Source organism: Microtus pennsylvanicus, chromosome 8 (assembly GCF_037038515.1).
Source record: "Microtus pennsylvanicus isolate mMicPen1 chromosome 8, mMicPen1.hap1, whole genome shotgun sequence".
In the NCBI taxonomy this organism is placed as follows: domain Eukaryota; kingdom Metazoa; phylum Chordata; class Mammalia; order Rodentia; family Cricetidae; genus Microtus; species Microtus pennsylvanicus.
Genome location: NC_134586.1, coordinates 3,509,546 through 3,530,000, shown reverse-complemented (window position 1 = coordinate 3,530,000; position 20,455 = coordinate 3,509,546). Strand labels below are relative to the sequence as shown.

The following is a 20,455-nucleotide window of genomic DNA, read 5'->3' as shown; positions in this document are numbered from 1 at the left end:
TCCAAGAGACATATTATAATTGATTATCTGTTAGTTAAAACTTGACACGCTTCTCCCTAAATAATTTGTTTGCAAACTGACTAAGTATCTTACATAAATAAATGGTTCTGTTCATCCCTAATGGTAGCAGACGTTTGATCAGAATTCTCAATTCTTGTCCCAACCAAAGCTCAGAGATATGGTGGGGGTGAAAATATTTACCCTAATGGCTGCAAACAAGTGCATCTTGTCTCAGTAAATAAAACAAAACAGGAGCAAGCCAGATGGCTCAGTGAGTAAAGGCGCTCATTGTGAAAGTCTGCCTACCGGCGTGCGAGCCCAAACCAGCACAAAAACGACTACACAAAGCTGTTTTCTGACCTCGGCACGCATGCTCTGTCACACACCACACCAAGACACACACTAGTTACCACCAAGAGGATAAAACAATACATTTAAAATGTTTCCTTTTGTTACTATGTATTCTGGTGTGGGGGGGGACTACTAGCAAGAAAAAGCATTTCACTTTAAAATGTAAGAAAACCTGAAAACATAGGAAATACGGGGTGTGGGTGCGAATGCAGCAGTGTGCACACAGCAGGCAAAGTTATCATTTGCTCTCGTCCATCCAGGTGTTTAGCAGTGCCTCAGACGGCAATATGCATCAGCCAGGGCTGAAAGATAAACCCAAGCGCTGGCCATTTAGAACTGTACACCGGCGGCATAAGGAAGAAAAAAAGAAAGATCACAACCAAAACAAATAATTGATAAGGCAGCGTGACTTTGAACAGCTAAGTAAACACCAGCTCACGATATGGCGCTACTTCCAGCACCCCGGGAGCGTGAGCTCAGCTGCTGAGGAGGGATTCAGGATGGTCCGTTTACGTGTGATCTGACAAAGACTGAAAGACAGCGTGCACTTACGCCATTGTTCAGGTGCCTGGTGCTATAGGCCTGTTGTACGTGGGCTGATCGTCACTGACCTAGCAGGACGAGATACTGATCTCTTGGCAGGACTGGCATCCCATTTTACAGACAAGGAAATCTAGGAGTCGGGGTTAAAGAACGTCTGAGGGTCACCCTGTGAAAGTAACTGGAGGCACAATTTGAACCAGGCTAGTCTAAGGCAAAAGTCTCGACTACACCTGCAGGACATTGATACAATGTATTTGTATCAATGATACAAATTGATACAAATAGGCATTGATATAATGTATTTTTGCATGTGTTCTACCCAGTGGATGCTGTGCAAGACCCTGGCCACGTAATGACCAACAGACCAAACTTAGACTCTGTCCCTTTGTTTAAATCTAAAAGGAGAGAAAAGGACAACCCAATAGTCACAGAAATAGAATCAAGGACTGGGAAGATGGCTCTACTGGTAAAGCGCGTGCAGTGCCATGCAAGCTCAAATATCTGGAAGCCATATAAAAATCCAGGCGGGGCCAGTAATGCCACCACTGGGGAGTTGGAGGCAGGAGAGTACCTGAAATTCACTGGGCAGCTGGTCTAGCTGCCAATCACCAAGCTCCAGATACAGTGAGAGACTCCAGCTCACAACCTGAGGAAATGCACTTGGCATCTACCTCTGGCCTCGACACAAAATCACACCCCGTGCACGCGCACACACGTGCACACACAGGAACACGCACACATGCATACACCACACCAGAGAAAGGAAAAAAATAGAATCAAAATAAAAGTCACAAAACCGTGATACACTGTCCTCACACAGTCTGGAGATCTACAAGTCACAGCTGACGTCTGGATGAAGAACAGATGACAGGCATTGCAGGTAAGAAAGAAGACTGACCAGACAGTGGGAAAAACAGGGGAAACGTCCTGTGACACCTAGCATGCTCAGGTGTGTGCCAGAGTGAGCATGAGCGCATGGAACATGGGAAACATGCAGTCGAGCTGAGAGCCGATGACATTTTACCTAGGCATAAGCAAATGAAAATTTCACTCACATCTGTGTGTTTGGCCTTCAGAGCAATAAAACCTCAAAAACAGTGGTAGATGTCCGAATTCCTAAGTTTCCCTAGATTTACATAGAGCAGAGGTGGTGTCCCTTCGGTGCCCCTGTGGCAAGCTGTCATGTTATCATGTTATATGTCACACACACACACACACATTTCCTTCTTTCCTGACACCCCAACCTTCTGCTTGGGCACCAGATCAACCCCAACTATTCTAGAGCAAAGCCTGACTGAGTTAAGCAAACTCTTTTCCCCGCCTCCTAACAAACCATCTACAGCTGACACAGAAGAGTGATCTGGCCCTCGGCCACCCATCGTGGCCGCCTTTTCTTAGGTGGATACAGGAGAAACAGGTTTACGGGCATCTGGAGAATGGATCTGTTTTCCGGAGCTCTGGGAACGTTTCTAGTATAGCTACAGTAGCCTCTTCTCTGTGGTCCACGATGGTTTCTTCCCACACTCATGATGCAAACACCTGTTCAGAGAGAGGCGCTAAACCTTTCTTAAAGATACTTCTTTTCCTCTGAAATGTAGTCTGTGGCCATGGCCAGCTGTAGGGGAAAAGGGGGGGGAGAGAAATGTGGTCTTTATCAAGCCCCAGGTGCCAGAGATAAGGTCAACAGCACACTTGAGGCTCACCCCTGGCCTCCACATGCATGCAGAGGCGCATACAGATATTTTAAATAACGATGCCTATTTTAGCTCCTGTTTTGAAGAAGGTATCTCCAAGGGATGCTAAGCTTTCATTCCTGACTTTTTATTTTTTCCAGTGCTGAGGATCAAACCTAAGGCACAGTGTTCTTCAGGAAGTATTTATGAACCAACCTTATGGGTGTCCACGGCCAAAGAAATTATGGCCTGTCAAAATCCCTCTCTGACACTTGACCTAAATGGCTGCTGATTTTGAACCTCTAATAACCTGCAGTGAACTCTCTACACTTCCAACATGGTGGTGCTCTAAAGACCTGAGTGGGTCCCCCGCCAGACACGGAGGCAAGCAAGCTCTTTGCTTCTCCTCAACAGCTACCAAGGACTGGCATGTGAACCGGGAAGAGTCGTGCTGGCAGGTAACAGAGGAGGAGGCAAATAAAAGCCTCACTCCTTAGCCCAGGGTATGCTTTCTGATGCTTTCATAGGAGCTTTGACTCTTGGTCTGACTTAAAATGAACGTCTTCTTGGTCTGTCCCTCCGAGTCACTGTGGGACATTCAAGAATGACAAGATCCAATCCCTTCTACTACCTCCTCCACCTGCTGCAGAGAGCCAGACCCGAAATGCTCTCTTAGAAAACACAGGCACAGCCAAAAGTCAGCCTGCAGCACAAATGTTTAAGTGGTCACGTCCCTGATATTATCCATGACCTTGAATGCTCTCTAAACACACGAGGCCGGTCTCTGAATCATTAACTTACATTGCTGCATTGCGGTGGGAAACCTGGGCAGCTGATTTTCTTTAAGTTGTTGTCTTTACAAGGTACAAATTGTTGTTGTTGTTTTGGATTGCTTTGGTTTTTCAAGACAGGGTTTCTCTGTGTAACAGTTCTGGCTGTCTTGGAACTCACTCCATAGACCAGGCTGGCCTCAAACTCACAGAGATCTGCCTGCCTCTGGGTCCTGAGTGCTGGGCTTAAAGGCATGTGCTACCATGCCTGGTTTACACGGCAAAATATTCTTAAAACACATTTGAACATCCCAGAAATGTAATAGAACACCCATAATATTAATGTCTTTAATCTCAAACTTAGAATTTTTTGTTTATTTGTTTGAGACATGTCTCCCTATGTAGTCCTGGCTGTCCTAGAATTTACTCTGTAGACTAGGCTGGCCTTGAGCTCACAGAGATCCTCCTGTCTCTTCCTCCCAAGTGTTAGGATTAAAGGTGTGCACCCCACACCTGGCAAGTCAAATTTGCTTTTCTACTATTGAGACATTTTTAAATGTCTCTCACCGAAGGTTATAGCCTGCTAGAACTAGGCAATTAAATAATACTGATTTCATTTTCAAATTGTTTTGCAATGTGTGCATATCCACATTTTCTTCCTTTCATGTCTCTTTTACGTGGATATAATCACTAGTCTGTGTATTGAACTCAAGAGGCTTTAAGAACACCGTACACATGGACCAAACACATCAATAGATATAATTGAAATTAATTTTAAAAAAACACAAAAATTAACTATTTGTTCTCTTTAAATTTAACCTTAAAGATTCAAATGCCTCTCATTCACCATTTATTCTTGAATCTTAAAGTTTACCAAGTGAAACACATCCTACTATTTTTTCCTTCTAAAGTTGCTCACCAACACCTGAACTATTCTCTGGGTTTTGTGTCGGGGACTTCTTCCTGGATGAGTTTAAGCACAACATCTGTCCCTGGGAGAATTATGAATTATCCTCTAAGACAAAGGGCTAATCTTAGTTAAGAATTAGTCTTGGAGGTGATTACAAATTCACTCTTAAAGCTTGTAGAAACAAAACTGAACTTGAAGAATATCAAGTTTTCTTTACGGTGGCTATAGCATACAAACCATGGAAGAAAGGTCGCATGCATTACTTTTTCTGATGTAAGTTTTGTCACGGGTTGGCTTTTTAAAGAGCTTCTAACAGCAAGATGGAAGGGCACCAGATACTGTGAGGACTCCCCTACTTTTTAAGCCTGTCTGTGGATCTCAAAGATATTGTAAGAAAAACAATTTATACTGATTTTTCCCCAGGAAGAAGTCGATATGGATCGCCACTTAGCTGCCTTGGAATGCATACATCCCAATGTAACACACATTTCTTCAGTTAGTGACTCTATGACATGAGATAAGGCAGTCACCAAAAGACTATTACACCATCTGTCTCCATGAGGCACCTGGAGATAGAATTCATAGAGATAGAATGGCGTTCAGAAGTTATGGAGAACGGCAAAGAGGATGTGGACTTGGGCCTGAATGGTACAGGTTTTCTGACATGCAGACGTGCTGGCTGCCTACACTGCGGATGTACTTGCTGCCCCTGGGCTGATGGCAGTATATTATATGTACTATACCACGGTTTGCTTCAAAAGGCCCTACGCGTTTACTACGGCTTTCCTTGCCTGCCTACAAGTTGTGGCATTTCATTCAGGCCAAGTTCCTTTTCCGCTGTGGCCCACAATACACTGCCCCAGGAGTAGCAGAAGACAGAGCTGAGCTCGGAGATTTCCTTGCTAGCCGGATCTGGGCATTGCCACTTGCCTTCCTGGGTGTGTTATGTCCTAACTAGATTTTTCTGTTGTGATAAACACCGTGAGCAGAAACAGTTCGGGGAGGAAATGGTTTGCTCACATTCACAGGTTAGAGTGAGTCCATCACTGGGGAAATCTGGGCAGGAGTTCAAGGCAGATGCTTGAAGCAGAAACACAGGCCAGGCCACCAGCATAGAGATGGCACAGCCCACCGTGGACTGGGCATTCTTATACCTATTATCAAGTTTTTTAAAAGTCCCCATTGTCATGCCCACAAACCTATCTGATGGTAGCAATTCTTTAATTTAAACTTCTCAGGTGTGTCAAGTCGACATCCAAGATTAGCCATCACAAGTAGTGACTCCTTCCTAACCCAAGTGGAAATGAATTCTGTCTGTAATCTAAAAAATTAACATGAGAGACAGAGAACACAGGAACCGCTGGTCCCCGTGCATGTTCACGCTGCTATCCAGTGAGACAGTCCCTCTGTCCAGAGCCCCATGGCCACGCTTCTCTGCCTCCCTACAGCCGCTGGCCTGGAGTCCTCCCTTCAATTGCCTGAGTTTCTTAAATGTCCTTGAAGGCATTTCCTGCTCCTGAGCTGGCCAGGGATGGTTTCTGTTTATCCCCAACAGAGAGCCTAACACAGCCTGTCATTCAGGGCTCCAGGTTTATCTAGTGGGCAGCGGTCAGAGCAGGTGGCAGACAGTGAGGACAGGGATGCAGGGGACCCTGGGAACTGTCACACTGGCTCTCGAGACAACTCAGGGCAAGGTTCGCAGATGACTTAACTGAGCACTGAGCGTGGCTGGAGCAGAAACTGGGGGCCAAGTCGCTCTCAGAACCCTTGGGGATGAGACAACGGCTGGCTTATCCAGGCTAACAGACGACTTCCAGGCTTGTTTAAGGTTGTAGTCTTTAGTTAGATTTTGTTTATTTTTTTGGTCCTATGGCCTGAGGATCCATAGGCACAGTGTTCAGCCCTCCTCTCAGCAGGGGGTGCTTCACAAGCAGCTGCAAGGTCTCCCAGAGGCTTCTCTGGGGCTCCACCCTTAACAACTACTGTATGCAATAAAAGTCCTGCACTTGATAATCAGCACAGAGAGATTATTTTCTGGTGATACTTTAACAGTGACAAGCATCTTACTTCAGATAGGACCTCACTCAGTAACGTGTGTCTGAATTCTAAGAATTTAGATGTGAGCTTAGATTACGCAGATGTGTCAACTTCCCCTGCGTTTAGGCGAATCTGTGACCTTGGTCACTCTTTGAAATAGCAAAACCGAGCAGGAAGGAGAGGGGCAGGGGAGCTGTGAGTTAAAAATGATTAAGAATGACTTCAAATCAGGTGTGGTGATGCACACCTATAATTCCAGCACACAAGAGGATGAGTCCAAGTTTAAGGCCAGCCTGCACTATGTATTGCATTCCAGGCCAGCCTGGGCTACAATCTGAAATTCTACCTTAAAATAAAATCATTTTAGATGAGAATTCTTTTTTTCCAAAGTTTCCAGAGAAGCTGGAGACAGTCACTCGGAGGCAGTTTATAGGGACAACAAGGGCTACGGCAGCCCTGGGGTTGGAGACCTGAGAGAGGGGAGAAGCCTGGAATCCACAGGGTAAGCGCTCTGTCTAAAAGCATCTCTCCTTCCCGGTCAGGCTGTCAGGTCCCAGCATCATCACCACAGGCTCTGTGAACCCAGCAGACACTACAGTGTCTGGAAGACGTCAGGATAGTCACAGAGGGTCTGAACCAAGCTCACACCTCTCTCCTGGGTGAAGCGCGGAAAACGCGTTCAGACTATTCTTCTGTCTCTGCTGGTCTCAACAACATCAGAATGTTTGCTTTGTGAGCTTCAGAACTACTCAAATCAACAGCAAATCTTCACTGATTTTTGAGAAATGAAACAAGACAATGTCAAGTATGTGGCAGTGACTGTGGGTCTCACCAGGACACAAATGCCATCCGTCATGGTAAGCCTGAAAGTTGAGCTCACACTGCAGCTCCTCCTTGAAGCCCCCTCAACCAGGTTGGACCAGCAGAACAGGAAGAAATGTAGCTCTCCCAATTCCTGGCGACACAGTCCCTAGCCTCCTCATGGCATTTGAAAGAAACTACCTGACAGGCTCTTCCTATCTCCTCTCTGTTGCTAGTTACTAAATTCATCCACAGCTGTTCATTAGACACCTTCTAGGCTTCAGAGAGCTCTCACTATGACTTGGAAATTGTCTGGTGCTGGGACCAAAAGGCTTCAAAAGACTCAAAAGTACTTGGTGGTTTCTAGTCTTGAGAGCAAAGGTGTTGGATGTGTTTGTGTCCCCACAAATCCCGACCAAATGTCAAACTGCAAGTTCTCAAAGGGAAGCCAGGTTTGGTTTGGTTTGGTTTTGAAGACAGGGTTTCTCTGTGTAGCCCTGGCTGTCCTAGAACTCACTCTGTAGATCAGGCTGGCCTTGAACTCACAGAGATCCACCTATCTCTGCCTCCCAAATGCTGGGATTAAAGGCGTGTGCCACCATTGTCCAGCCTGGGAAGCCAGCTTTTAAGGATTTACACCATCTCTTGAGCTTGAAAGCCTAGCTTGTCATAAAGGCTCAACAACAATGAGTGAATGAATGAATGAATGAATAGTAAACAAATGAGCGAATCAACCAATCCACAGGGTACTTCAGCGTTAAGCACTTTATCAGGGCAGTCACATAAACGTGCTTCATGACAACATATTTCCAATTTTATCATTAAGGATATTTTTAATTCTGAACAGTCTGCCATCTTAACCCATTCTCAATCTAAGATGAAGCTCTGTAGACAGGCAATGCTCTAAGTATGCGACCGCTATTCTAACCAATTATTGTTTATAATTTGGAGAGCACTCACTGCCCCATTCCAGAAACAGTCAACTAAAACACTCCTGGTTTATTCCAACCACACACCAACAAAACACTGCCACAAACTGAAGTCACAGACACTGGCTCAGTCAGCAGCAGTCTCGTGCTTAGCGGGACAATTACTAACACAGCCAATGAGCCATGCGCAGAAGTATATGTCTTCCCTGCAGAACAAGCTCCGAAAACAAGGCAGACTGCACATTCGCTTCATAAATCAGGTGTCATAACCGCTCAGCATTTCTGGTCAGAAAAGCATTTTCCATGTTTAAAACATTAACAGCAACTAATATCCAAGCTTAAATAATAACCGCGGCTACGTTCCCTAGTTTGAGGTTTTCCTCCACTGACTGTGACTGGAAAAATACTTCATTTATATTTTTCAAAGTAAATACTGTTCATTAAGAGTAATAAGAAACTAAAGAATCCGTGGAGACTATAAAGACCCTGTCTCAAAAAATGTATTAATTATTAATTAACTAAGTGAAATTTATAGCTATTGTTTGCCCTGTAGGCCTGTCATATAAATTTATGGTCACACATCTGTCTATGATGACATGCCCTGTACCTGTGATGTAGTGTGTAGGGTTTAGGTCCATGGTCACACATCCGCCTATGATGACATGCCCTGTACCTGTGATGTAGTGTGTGGGTTTAGGTCCGTAGTCACACATCCGCCTATGATGACATGCCCCGTACCTGTGATGTAGTGTGTAGGGTTTAGGTCCGTAGTCACACATCTGCCTATGATGACATGCCCTGTACCTGTGATGTAGTGTGGACTTTAGGTCCGTAGTCACACATCCGCCTATGATGACATGCCCTGTACCTGTGATGTAGTGTGGACTTTAGGTCCGTAGTCACACATCCGCCTATGATGACATGCCCCGTACTTGTGATGTAGTGTGGACTTTAGGTCCGTAGTCACACATCTGTCTATGATGACATGCCCTGTACCTGTGATGTAGTGTGGACTTTAGGTCCGTAGTCACACATCTGTCTATGATGACATGCCCTGTACCTGTGATGTAGTGTGTAGGGTTTAGGTCCGTAGTCACACATCCGCCTATGATGACATGCCCCGTACCTGTGATGTAGTGTGGACTTTAGGTCCGTAGTCACACATCCGCCTATGATGACATGCCCTGTACCTGTGATGTAGTGTGGACTTTAGGTCCGTAGTCACACATCTGCCTATGATGGCAGCCCTGTACCTGTGATGTAGTGTGGGGTTTAGGCCTGTAGTCCTCTGTCTACATTCCCTGTTACTTCCTCACCAGTTACACAGGAACAGTTCCAAGGTAGCAATTGCAGAAGAGCCGCAGAGTTCCTCTGGCCCTGAGAAAAAGAAGCCTGTGATCTCGTCTCTCTCCAGCCAAGTGCTGGGCACATGAGACACAAAAGGACCTCTGGGTTAATACAGCACCCAGGGCTGGAGAGATTGCTCAGTGGTTAGAGCACTGGCTGCTCTTCCACAGGATCCAGGTTCAATTCTCAGAGCCCACCTGGTGGCTCACGACCATCTGAAGCTCCAGTTCCTGATGATCCTGTGCCCTTCTCTGGTCTCTACTGGCATTGGGCAAGCACACGGTGCACGAACACACATACAGCACTCACACATACATATAAATAAATAAATGTAAAATTGTTTTCTCTTTAAAGGTGTGTTGACAAAAGCCAGGATATCTGCATATTTGTAGCAAAGAACAAAGTCCACTGTTTACAGTCCTGCTATGAGAACAATTTTTAAAATTACAATGGGGATGACAGCTAAGAAACCTGCACATCTTTAAATGCCAAAAAAAAAAAAAGAGTGCTCCACAGGTTAAAATAAAAAAAATCTGGTAGGACATAAAGACTCTTGCTTCCTTCCTAGCACTTGTGAGGCAGAGCTGGGAGAATGACTGTTGATTGGAGGCCAGCCTGAGACCACACAGGGAGACCCTATGTCTACAGCATTAAAAACAAAACGACAGTAAAGAAAGAAAAATTAAACCAAAAAGCAGAAATGCAAGAGGCCATGGCTGGAACAACACAATCTGCATTTTCATGTCCACTCACGGAGGAATCAGAAGCGGAACCATGTGACACATCTCATGTCCCACACTGAACACGTAACAGCTTAAGAGACGTGTTAGTTGAACTACCCAAATAAAGCAAGAGATAAAATAAGGACCCCAGTTTTTGTCACTCTAAGAGACCACTAGGATTGATTGAGGTCAGAGTGCCAACCGCTGGTCACCTGGCAGCTTTCTAAGACCTTAATGTGTAGCTACAACTATGCCCTTAACTGGTCATGTAGTCTGGGTTCTTGGTAGCATAGCAATGGCTGAACTGCGCGCGCGCGCGCACACACACACACACACACACACACACACACACACCCTTTCACTTTCCAATCAGAAACCCTGTGACTGGACAGGGAAGGAAGCACAAGCTGCCGCTGGTTCTACCACCCTGCCACCCTATCACGCCGCTACCCCACTATCCCAGCATCCTGCTACCCCGCTATCCCAGCACCCCGCTACCCCGCTATCCCAGCATCCCGCTACCTCTCTATCCCAGCACCCTGCTACCCCGCTATCCCAGCATCCTGCTACCTCGCTATCCCAGCACCCTGCTACCCCGCTATCCCAGAATCCCGCTACCCCGCTATCCCAGCATCCCGTTACCTCGCTATCCCAGCATCCTGCTACCCCGCTATCCCAACATCCTGCTACCTCGCTATCCAAGCACCCTGCTACCCTGCTATCCCAGCACCCTGCTACCCTGCTATCCCAGCACCCTGCTACCCCGCTATCCCAGCATCCTGCTACCCCGCTATCCCAGCATCCTGCTACCCTGCTATCCCAGCACCCTGCTACCCCACCACCGTCCCACCACCCCACCACCCAACAATACACCCCTCCCCCACCCTCAGAGCACCTGACTATGGATGCAGTCAGAAATAGGGATATCTACTAGGAGCTGTGGCATCAACATGGGGAGAGTAGGGTTATAATAGGAAAAAATGAAAAACCAGACGACCAATTAACTGCAATGGAAACTACACAATGTACTTTCAATCCCTTCTTGTAGAAGAAGAAGAGGAGGAGGAGGAGAAAGAGGAGGAGGGGGAGGAGGAAGAGGACAGAAAACTATAACTCTGAGAGATTACTAAAAAAAGAAAAAATCTGTTCATTCTAAATATATACACCATCTAGGATGTAAGGTAGTTTTCCCATTAAGTCAATACAAGGGTATCTTACACAGATCTTTATATAAAAACTTACATTAAGAAACATCAGTTTGGGTGTGGTGGCACACGCCATTAAAGCCAGCACTCAGAAGGCATAGACAGACCTCTGTGAGTTCAAAGCTAGCCTGATCTACAGGGGAGTTCCAGGACAGCCAGGCCTAAGAAAAACAAAACAAAACAAAAAACGCTCTCTCCAAAGTATAACTATCACTCAAAGGAAGCAGGAAGAAGCTTGAATATTTGCAGCTGTAGTGTTCAAGGGACTTTACCACCACCCTGAAGGGCCAGTGGAATGGTTAGTGAGCACTAGCCTCCCTCCCTGGGACCTGTCCCACCGCCAGGAAAAAGTGAACTGAACCCCACGTGTATGCTGTGGCACTCACAGAGAGAACTACATTTTCAATCACACTGAGGCTGCTGTGCAGAGACACTGATAGGAGCAAGGTCACCTGCTGATTAGCAGCAGGCCCGAGACAACAGACACAAGGAGCAGAAGGTGAGGAAATCCATGGAGAAGGTTCTCCTCTGCCTGTGAGCAGAGATCAACAGAAGGTAAGGAAACCCATGGAGGAGGTTCTCCTCTGCCTGTGAGCAGAGATCAACAGAAGGTAAGGAAACCCATGGAGGAGGTTCTCCTCTGCCTGTGAGCAGAGATCAACAGAAGGTAAGGAAATCCATGGAGAAGGTTCTCCTCTGCCTGTGAGCAGAGATCAACAGAAGGTAAGGAAACCCATGGAGGAGGTTCTCCTCTGCCTGTGAGCAGAGATCAACAGAAGGTAAGGAAATCCATGGAGAAGGTTCTCCTCTGCCTGTGAGCAGAGATCAGCAGCTCGGAAACAAGGAGACACGGCTGTGGCTCCACTCTGACGGCCCGAAAATCTCTAACAATTACCCTGTGATGAGGAAGGAATAGTTCAACAACCACTTAGGCAAGATGTCACTTGTGAGGCTCCACACACTAGGCCTGCTCTTGCAGAGGACCGGGGTTCAATTCCCAGCAACTACATGGAAGCTCAGAGCCATCTGTAACTCCAGTTCTGGGATTCCAGTGACCTCGTCTGACCTCCACAGGCATGGCACACACATGCCACACAGACATACATGAGGCAAAACCCCCATACACATAAAATAATAAGATAAAACACTTTTTAAAATATTCTGTTTGGCTTGAGAATACACCCTTCTGGTTCCAGAAGATAAATAAAGTCCTACACATTGAAACCATGCATGAAAAGATCACACTGGCATGAAAGGGGGGGTGAAGGGGCACCATGGAGGGAGGGAAAAGGAGAAGAATGGGGAAGGAGAAACAAACAAACAAAAGTGTTTGGGAGATACCATAGTGAAGCCTAACTCTTTATAAGCTGATTTTAAAAAAACTTAAAAAAAAATTAACCATGCCTAGCTGCAAACAATAAAAAGAACCTACAAAATCACAACTGTCCCTGTTTGTCCCCTACAGGTCCCTGTGTCACAGGTGCTGCCCTGATCTCCCGTCACTGCTGGGCAGGGCCAAGGGAAGGCTCTGTCTTAGCTTACTTTCCTGGTGTGGGCTGCAACACTAACCAGAAAGTGAGCTGGGTGTACGTGGCTTACAGGTTACATCTTCGAGGGAGTCAAGACAAGAGCTCAAGGCAGAAGCCTGGAGGCAGGAACTGAGGCACAAGCCACTGAGACATGCTGTTTACCAGTTGGCTTGCTCTTCCAGGCTTGTCTGACCTGCTTTGTTAAGCTCCCCAGGACCACCTGCCTGGGGTTGACTCTGCCCAGAGTGGACTGGGATTTCCCACATAAATCATTAATTAAGAAAATTCCCTACAGACATGTCCATAGACCAATCTGAGAGGCAATTCTTTAACTGATACTGCCTCTTGCTAGGTGATTGTAGTTTGCCCTAAGGTGACAAAACCTATTCAGCAGAGCCTCTGTCCTCCACATGTGCAGCACACACACATACACACACATGCACACATACACAATGCACACTTACACACACATGCACACTTACACACATACACACGCACGCACACACATGCACACTTACACACATACACACGCACGCACACACATGCACACTCATACACATATACACACACATACACACTCATATGCACACAATGCACACTTACACACACATACACACATGCACGTGCGCGTGCACACACACACACAGGGTAGTGAGTCACTGGGAGCACACCCTAACCCTGTCCCCCTGCTCACAGGCACCTGCCATCTATACTATGCCACTGTCATTCCACAGCAACAGAATCCATAGACTGTAGAAATGAAGCCTCCAAAACTGTGAGGACAAACTAGTTCCCTCCGTGCAACTGAAAATATCAAATATTTTTCTATAAAAATAGGACACTGGCTCTATATTCCATGACCTTAATTAAACCATCACAAAATTAAGTGTAATTATTTCTCAGTAGTTGAAACGTCTCACTCCTGAATTTTGAAAAAATTATTTTATAAGACAGAATCCCTAGTTACCAAATTACATATTAATTTTTAAAAATCAATGGGGTGGTTTGCCTTAGAACTTAAGCCTCGTGAGATGTGCCAGGCAGTTTCTGGAAGCATCTTTGAAGTTTCTACATAATCTGCGTATCTCATGTACAACGTTGTTTGTATTGACATGACAATTAAAATCTCGGGTTAAACATTATTAGATATTGCCCAGATGTGAAAGAAATAGCAGGCTTTTCTAAACGGCAGCAGGTATAAAGACGTCAGTGTTTGTCAAGTAAAATGCCACAGGACCTTCCTACTGTGTCTTACTTCATTAGATTTAAACTCACGCAGAACCCACTGAAGTCCACATCACTGGGCTGGCCTGAAGTGCCCTTTGAACATCATTCACCAAGGGCCAGAAAATTCTATCAGGGGACATTGCAACGAATTCTGTAACTGCCCTCTGAAAGCCTGTTGACAGGGGAGTGCAGGGTCAACCACACTAGCTGCCTGACCTCTGCAGTTCTATGACCTTCCTGAGCCTCCGAGAAGTCCACTTCAAAAGACAGCTATCCAACCAGAGCCGCAAGCTCCACCCAACTGTCTTCGACTTGGACTCTGCCTCGCCAGTCATCTCAACACTATTATCTCGCAACTAGAGAAGGACACATTCTGCGAGCACATTCTAAAGAAACTTGACTTCCACTTCAGCAGCAAGAAAGCAGTGAGCCCGAGAAGCAGCACTGGCGCCACCGAGCAGGCCGCAGTGACAGCGCTCATGCTCATACTTCTGCCTGAAGTTAGCATGTGAAAGCCAGGAGTCGAAGGCAGGAGGAGGGTTCTGGCTTTGGACACAAGTGCTCTCTGCTTCTTGAGTTGCTCACTTCTGGTCTCAACAGCGCCTAGAGACAAGGCCACGGCTGTGGAAGCTGACCACCCAACCCTTCTAGTATTTGTTTCCTACGTCACCCACCTGTAACCTTGCCGGGTCAGAAACAGAGTCTGTCCTAGCCCTTGAACTCTTGCCTAATCTGGGTGGTGCTAGTTACTGCATCGGCTAATTATCTGGTGAATGCGGTCATTACAGCTTTGCCATGCTAAGCACTTTGCCTCTCTTACCTCCTTCCTCCCCGCCCCCTTATGGAGAAACCACTGGGTCCACTTCTACACCGAGGAGATGGAAGCCCAGACAGATTTCCTAACCTGGCTAGGGACAGAAGGTTTGCAAGTCAAAGGGTGGGGGTTACAGCCTAAACCGCTACTAACTGGAAGACACCTTCCATGTCGGCCAAGGCTCAAGAGTAAGTTGGACAGAATTCATCGGCAAAGCCCTATCCTGGACCCAAACTGCACTTGGGGTATGAATTCTCTCAGAACAACTCGACCCAGTGGAAATATGCGTAAATTATTCCACACTTCAATCTCACACAGATGGACAAGATAGGCGATTAAAATTTCCTTCCTCCCTGAAGTCTGGGAGACATGCGGGAAGAACAGAAACTGCAACTTCCAGGGAAGGCACAGGCAGCAACACTGTCACCAAAAAGATCTCCCTCACAGCCCAGGGGACAGGACTCCAAAATTTAACAGCGAGCAGCCACCAGCCTCAAGTCTCCCGGATTAGACAGTCTAAAGAGCCAGGGTGGTGAGGTAACCCAAAACCACCTGTGTACTAAAATATATCGCAGGGCACAGTTAACTACGCACACCGTGTAGGAAATTTCTAGAAATCAGAAAAGGTTCTACTTAACCAGCACGCTGGTTTTCTGTAGGATATACATATGTATTTCCCCAATTCAAACGCCAACTCGAATCTCGAGAGCCTGCCTAACTGTTCACTTCATTAGGCTAAGGAGATGGAAAGAGGAAAAGAAGATACAAGTTCTAGAACCCGGCTGCCCACGAGGCCAGTTCTGGCAAAGCCAAAGGGGTGAGTCTTCCCTTGGCAAGGCCAAAAGGAAATTACTTCAGCGAAGAGGGGCTGGTGATCTCCTTGAGCCGGACAGCCACTTTAGCACTGTGCGACATCGTCTGCTTTCCTGGCCAACGCCAGGGACCTCAACCCACCGCTCTTTCCTTTCCAACCGGGCGCTGAGAAGGGCGGTGGGGAAGACAAGGAGAAAACACACATTTTAGTCATAACAAGGCAGGAGACGCCAGGGAAGGCAGCCTCGCGGGGCCTGTCCGGGGCGTGCGAACCACTTCCTCTTCTCGGATGTGTCTCGGGCTAGAGATTACGAAGTTGCTGAGAAGCGCTCGCGGCTTCCTGCGCACGGGGACCTAGGGAACCCGGGGCTGCCCCAGGCGCAGACCCCGGACACGCCGCGCGGGAGGGACCGGGACTAGGACAGGCTGGCGCTACCCAGTGCGCGTCCTGCTTACCCCAGGGTGCTGATGAAGCCGTTGACCGAGCCCTCCGCGTAGAGGGACACGATGTCCCCAATGTAGAGGAAGCTGGACATTTTGTCAGACATGCTGCTTCACGCTCCTGTGGCCGTCCCCGCTGTCTCCGCTGCGCGCAACGGTGAGCTCAGAAAAGTGGGGTCCAAGGAGTCCGAACGGCTCAGCCTGGCGCGCAGCAGCGAGGCCACTGCTGGGGACACCGCGATGGCCCCGCGCCGCGGTCGCCGCCTCTGCCCTGCCGTAGGTTTCCTGTTCCTGGCGAAGTTCTGTCCTACACCTTCGCTCCTCCTCCCTGGCCCGCGCTCCCTCCGCGGCCCCACAGTGCGCGCCCGGCTCGAGCAGAGCCTCTAGGTCCCCTCGGGGGACTCTCTGGACCAGGTGGCGGTGCCCACGGACCGAGGGGGCGGGGAGGAGCCCCGGGAAGGGGGCGCGCGACCAATCAAGCCTAGGCGGCCGGGGGCGGAGCGGGTCCGGGGCGGGGCCAGCTCCCGGAGGATGGGCCACCCTGAAGCCGCCCGGACAGAGGCTCAGGAACCACGCTGGGCGGCGCTGCAGGGGCGGCAGGGACAAGGCAGGCCAGGGCCAGGGGCTCTGGGCTCGGAGCGTTCTTGGAGGGGCGGCCCCGGGGTGCACAGCAACAATCTGGAGGGACTTGGGGAAGGGAGGGAAGACTAGACGGTGAGCTCAGGAGGGACCTAGCTGGGCTGGGAAAGGGTACTGTGCAGCCAACGTAGAGGGGTGGACCCAGAGCACACAGCGACAATCCCTATTTGCGAAAGGTAAGGGACTTGGAGGGGGTTGACCCAAGGGCTTGAGTGAAACCGGCCTTGAGGGACATCGACTGGGAAGAGGGCCCTGCATGGGGCGGGACCTGGAGCGCAGTGACCCGTCCGGCTGAGATCATGAGCCTGCAAGCACTGGCGGACCGAGGCCACTATGGTGTTCGCGCGGTGCAGAGGCCGGAAGACCCCTGACGGTGGAAAGCTGGAGTCTGGGTGGGTGTATATTTGGGTGGGGAAGTTGTTGTTTGAGAGGAGAAAGGGTTGTGGAAGACACACAGATAAAAAAGAGGAGCTAAAGGGAGGCGGGAATGAGAGAGCGCTCCTGTGGAGTGTGTTCTTGGGTCCGGTTTTTCCCAAGTTTATGGTGGGGAAAAAGGATCCAGCAGCCGCAGCTGCCGCGGTGACCACCCTGGCGACCGTTAGTAGGTCACCGATGCCAGTGAAGGCTCAGCAGGGCTGAGCTTTGTAACTCCAAGTGAAGGTAACTGTGGGTTCCAGCTGCAGGAGCAGGTGGCAGCCCTTGTAGCCCCGGAGATGGAGGCGGGACACAAGTCGTGGGTGTCCCCTCTGTTGCGTGTCTAACTCTTAGAGCGCCGTTTTTGAAGTGTTTGTCCCACCCTGCAGAAGCGTGGACGAGGTGAACACCGTGCTGACCGTGACACTAGTCACTCAATAAAAAGTAAAAAATGCTGCCCAAGCAATCAGTATAGAGCAAGGGATGTGGGAAAGCAGACAGAATGGGCAGGGGCATAAGCCAAACTGCTGCTGACCAAAATGCAGAGTTTACTAGTATCCTTTTGCCTTACGGTTCAAAGATGGTTGGGGCGGAGAGGTGTTTAGGAAGCCTGCAAGGTAGCATAGAATAATCGGGAAAGGGCAGAGCCTCAGTGCGAGACAAAGCCTACCTCTCCTGGACTCAGCAAGAAGCTGAACATTTACACACTCCCACTGCCCCTCCCCCTCCCCCTCGTTCCACCTGAGCCCACAGAAAACAGGAATTTAGTAAGTTCCCTATCCATGATGGGAGTCACCCTGTCTATGTTCGTGGTGTTAGTGTTGGGAACCCTCCAAATGATGGGCCCTGAGTCCTGAAGTCTTGAGGTGATTGATGGCCCTGGAATGGAGGTGGCTGTTATTCAGGGACTTGCATGCTGTGTTCTATGATGGTCCTTGCTACCATCCAGCACACGCTTAACAGCTACTGACCTAAATCCCGAAGGCTCCCTAACACAGGCAAGGTGACTTGAACAAAGGAGGTAGGAATATTTACACTGACAAACTGAAGAAGCCTCAGGCTGGGTTCCCGAGTTCTGCTTCCTAGTAAGATCAGCCTTGACCTGGAGTAGGGTCTCCTAAAAACCAAGAGGTCAGAGGTCCAGGATAGAAGTCCAGTTGCCTAGGGTATGACACCGTCTTTCTGAGGCACCTCTCAACACCTTTCTGCCGTCTTCTGTTATTTCTGCCCTGTGTCTGTGTGTGTATTATGTGGATGTCTTTTGTTATCTCTATACTCTGTGTATGTGTGTTACATGGGTGGTATATACACTGTATATACAGCTGTAGAGGCCAGAGTTTGGAATCAGGATGCTTTCCTCAGCTGCTTTTCCACCTTGCTGCTTTGTTGCTGTTGTGTGGGAAGTTTAAGGGGCATTTGTTTGTTTTGAAGCAGGGTCCCTCACTGAACCGGAAGCTTACCATCAGGGAGCTAACTGCCCAGTGAGGCTAAGGGTCATCACATGTCCAAACCCCAGTTACAGGGTTATCTGTGCCTGTTATGATGCCCAGCTTTTACATAGGTCCTGGGCCTCAGCCACAGTGAGCACTTCACCCCAGAACCACATCCACGACACCCCAGGCTGGCTCACCACACTAGAAACATCCTGAGAGTGGTCAGCATCTGACTTGCTCACCCTTCATGGGGTCCTGAGGGCTGGCGTGTGGCTCAAGGGCAGAGCACTGACCAAACATGCACAAGGCCCTGGGTTTTAGCTCTAGTACTACAATTTAAATAATGGACTGATAAAATAATATTTTGTGTTTTTCATATTTATTTTATTTTTATTTATTCTCTTGTTTTTTTTGAGACAGGGTTTCTCTGTATAGCCCTGACTGTCCTAGAACTCGCTCTGTAGACCAGGCTGGCCTGGGACTTAAAAGATCCACCTGCCTCTGCCTCCTGAATGATGGAATTAAAGGCATGTGCCATCACCATCCAGCTAATAAATATTTTATGGTTATTATCTCAAATGAAGAGTAGATGCTAAGAGTACGAGGTTAGCCAAATGACAGTCAGTCTCCTGTGCCACTGAAACCATGAATCACTTCAGCAAAAGTGGCAGTCACCAGCCCTAAAAATCTATAGAGGCAATAAACCAGGCAGAGTGTAATATCTGAGACATTTATTCAAGGGATTGAATGTATTAAAAATGAACTTCCTGTAAACAGTCCAATTCAGCGATCAGTTTGTCAGAGTCATCGAGGATTCACAAGCTGTCCCCTGTAGCATGAATTCTAACTGGCATTAATAACAAAACCCAGAGTCAGGTGTCTAGGAGGTGAAAGCTGAGAGAGGCAGAGCCGCTAGTCCTTGCCTCTACAAAATCTCCTCAGACTGGATGCTCAGACTGAGTCCTCAGAATGCATCCGAGCTCGGTCTCCTCCCGCCTTATATTCGTCTCTCTGCCCTGTCATATCCCTCCACTGCTCTAGTGCTGGGATTAGGGTGTGAGCCACCACTGCCTGCCTGTTTCTCTTTGAGACTGGATCGATCTCTTGTAGCCCAGGGTGGCCTTGAACTTGCAAGATCTGTCTGCCTCTGTCTCCCGAGTGCTGGGGTTAAAGGTGTGTGCCACCACTGCCTGGCCTCTATGACTAACCAGTGGCGTAGCTCTGCACTCTGATCTTCAGGCAAGCTTTATTTGTTAGACTACAAACAAAATATCGGTATAGTCCCATCACTGAATGTGTCGTGAGTTGCTTTCCTCTCTTCTTTCCCTTGCAATGAATATAATTTTAAAAATACAGCGGCTTACTGAGCAGTCTGATTTATGAGGTTCATATAAACTACAGAATTAAAAAGTCATTCTCTTTCAACAATGCTATACCGAATTTACACTGCTTAATAAGTCATCAAGGACCGCTTTTGGGCTTTTGGCTTCTTCTTGTTACAATATACCCTAGGAACTGGGGCGATGGCTCAGCTGGTAAATGGACTACCAGACAAGGATAAGGAAATGAGATTGAATCCCCAGTACCCACATAAAATCGCAGGGATGACAACACATATCTACACTGGGAAAGAAGCAATCAGGAAGATACCAGAACCAGTTGACAAGCCAGTCTAGCTGATCTAGGTACAGTAAGATCTAGGTACATCTCAAAAGACCAAGGCAGAGAGCACTCAAAGATACTTTACACTGACTTCTGCCTCATATACACATAAATACACATGTGTGTGTGAACACGGGATGCATACAACACATACGTAGGCACAAGCATGGTGGCACACACCTGCAATTCCAGCAT

At 47.9% G+C, this 20,455-nt stretch overlaps 1 protein-coding gene across 1 annotated transcript in view; it reads right to left on the bottom strand.

The window, feature by feature from the left end:
- Itpr2 (inositol 1,4,5-trisphosphate receptor type 2) overlaps positions 1 to 16,519 on the bottom strand; it is a 411,976-nt gene extending 395,457 nt beyond the window's left edge. Inside the window, exon 1 of the mRNA XM_075982281.1 lies at positions 16,128 to 16,519. Within this exon, the coding sequence (XP_075838396.1) occupies positions 16,128 to 16,219 (92 nt within the window). The 5' untranslated portion in view covers positions 16,220 to 16,519. The remainder of the gene's footprint in view (positions 1 to 16,127) is intronic.
- Between the last annotated feature and the right edge of the window lie 3,936 nt (positions 16,520 to 20,455).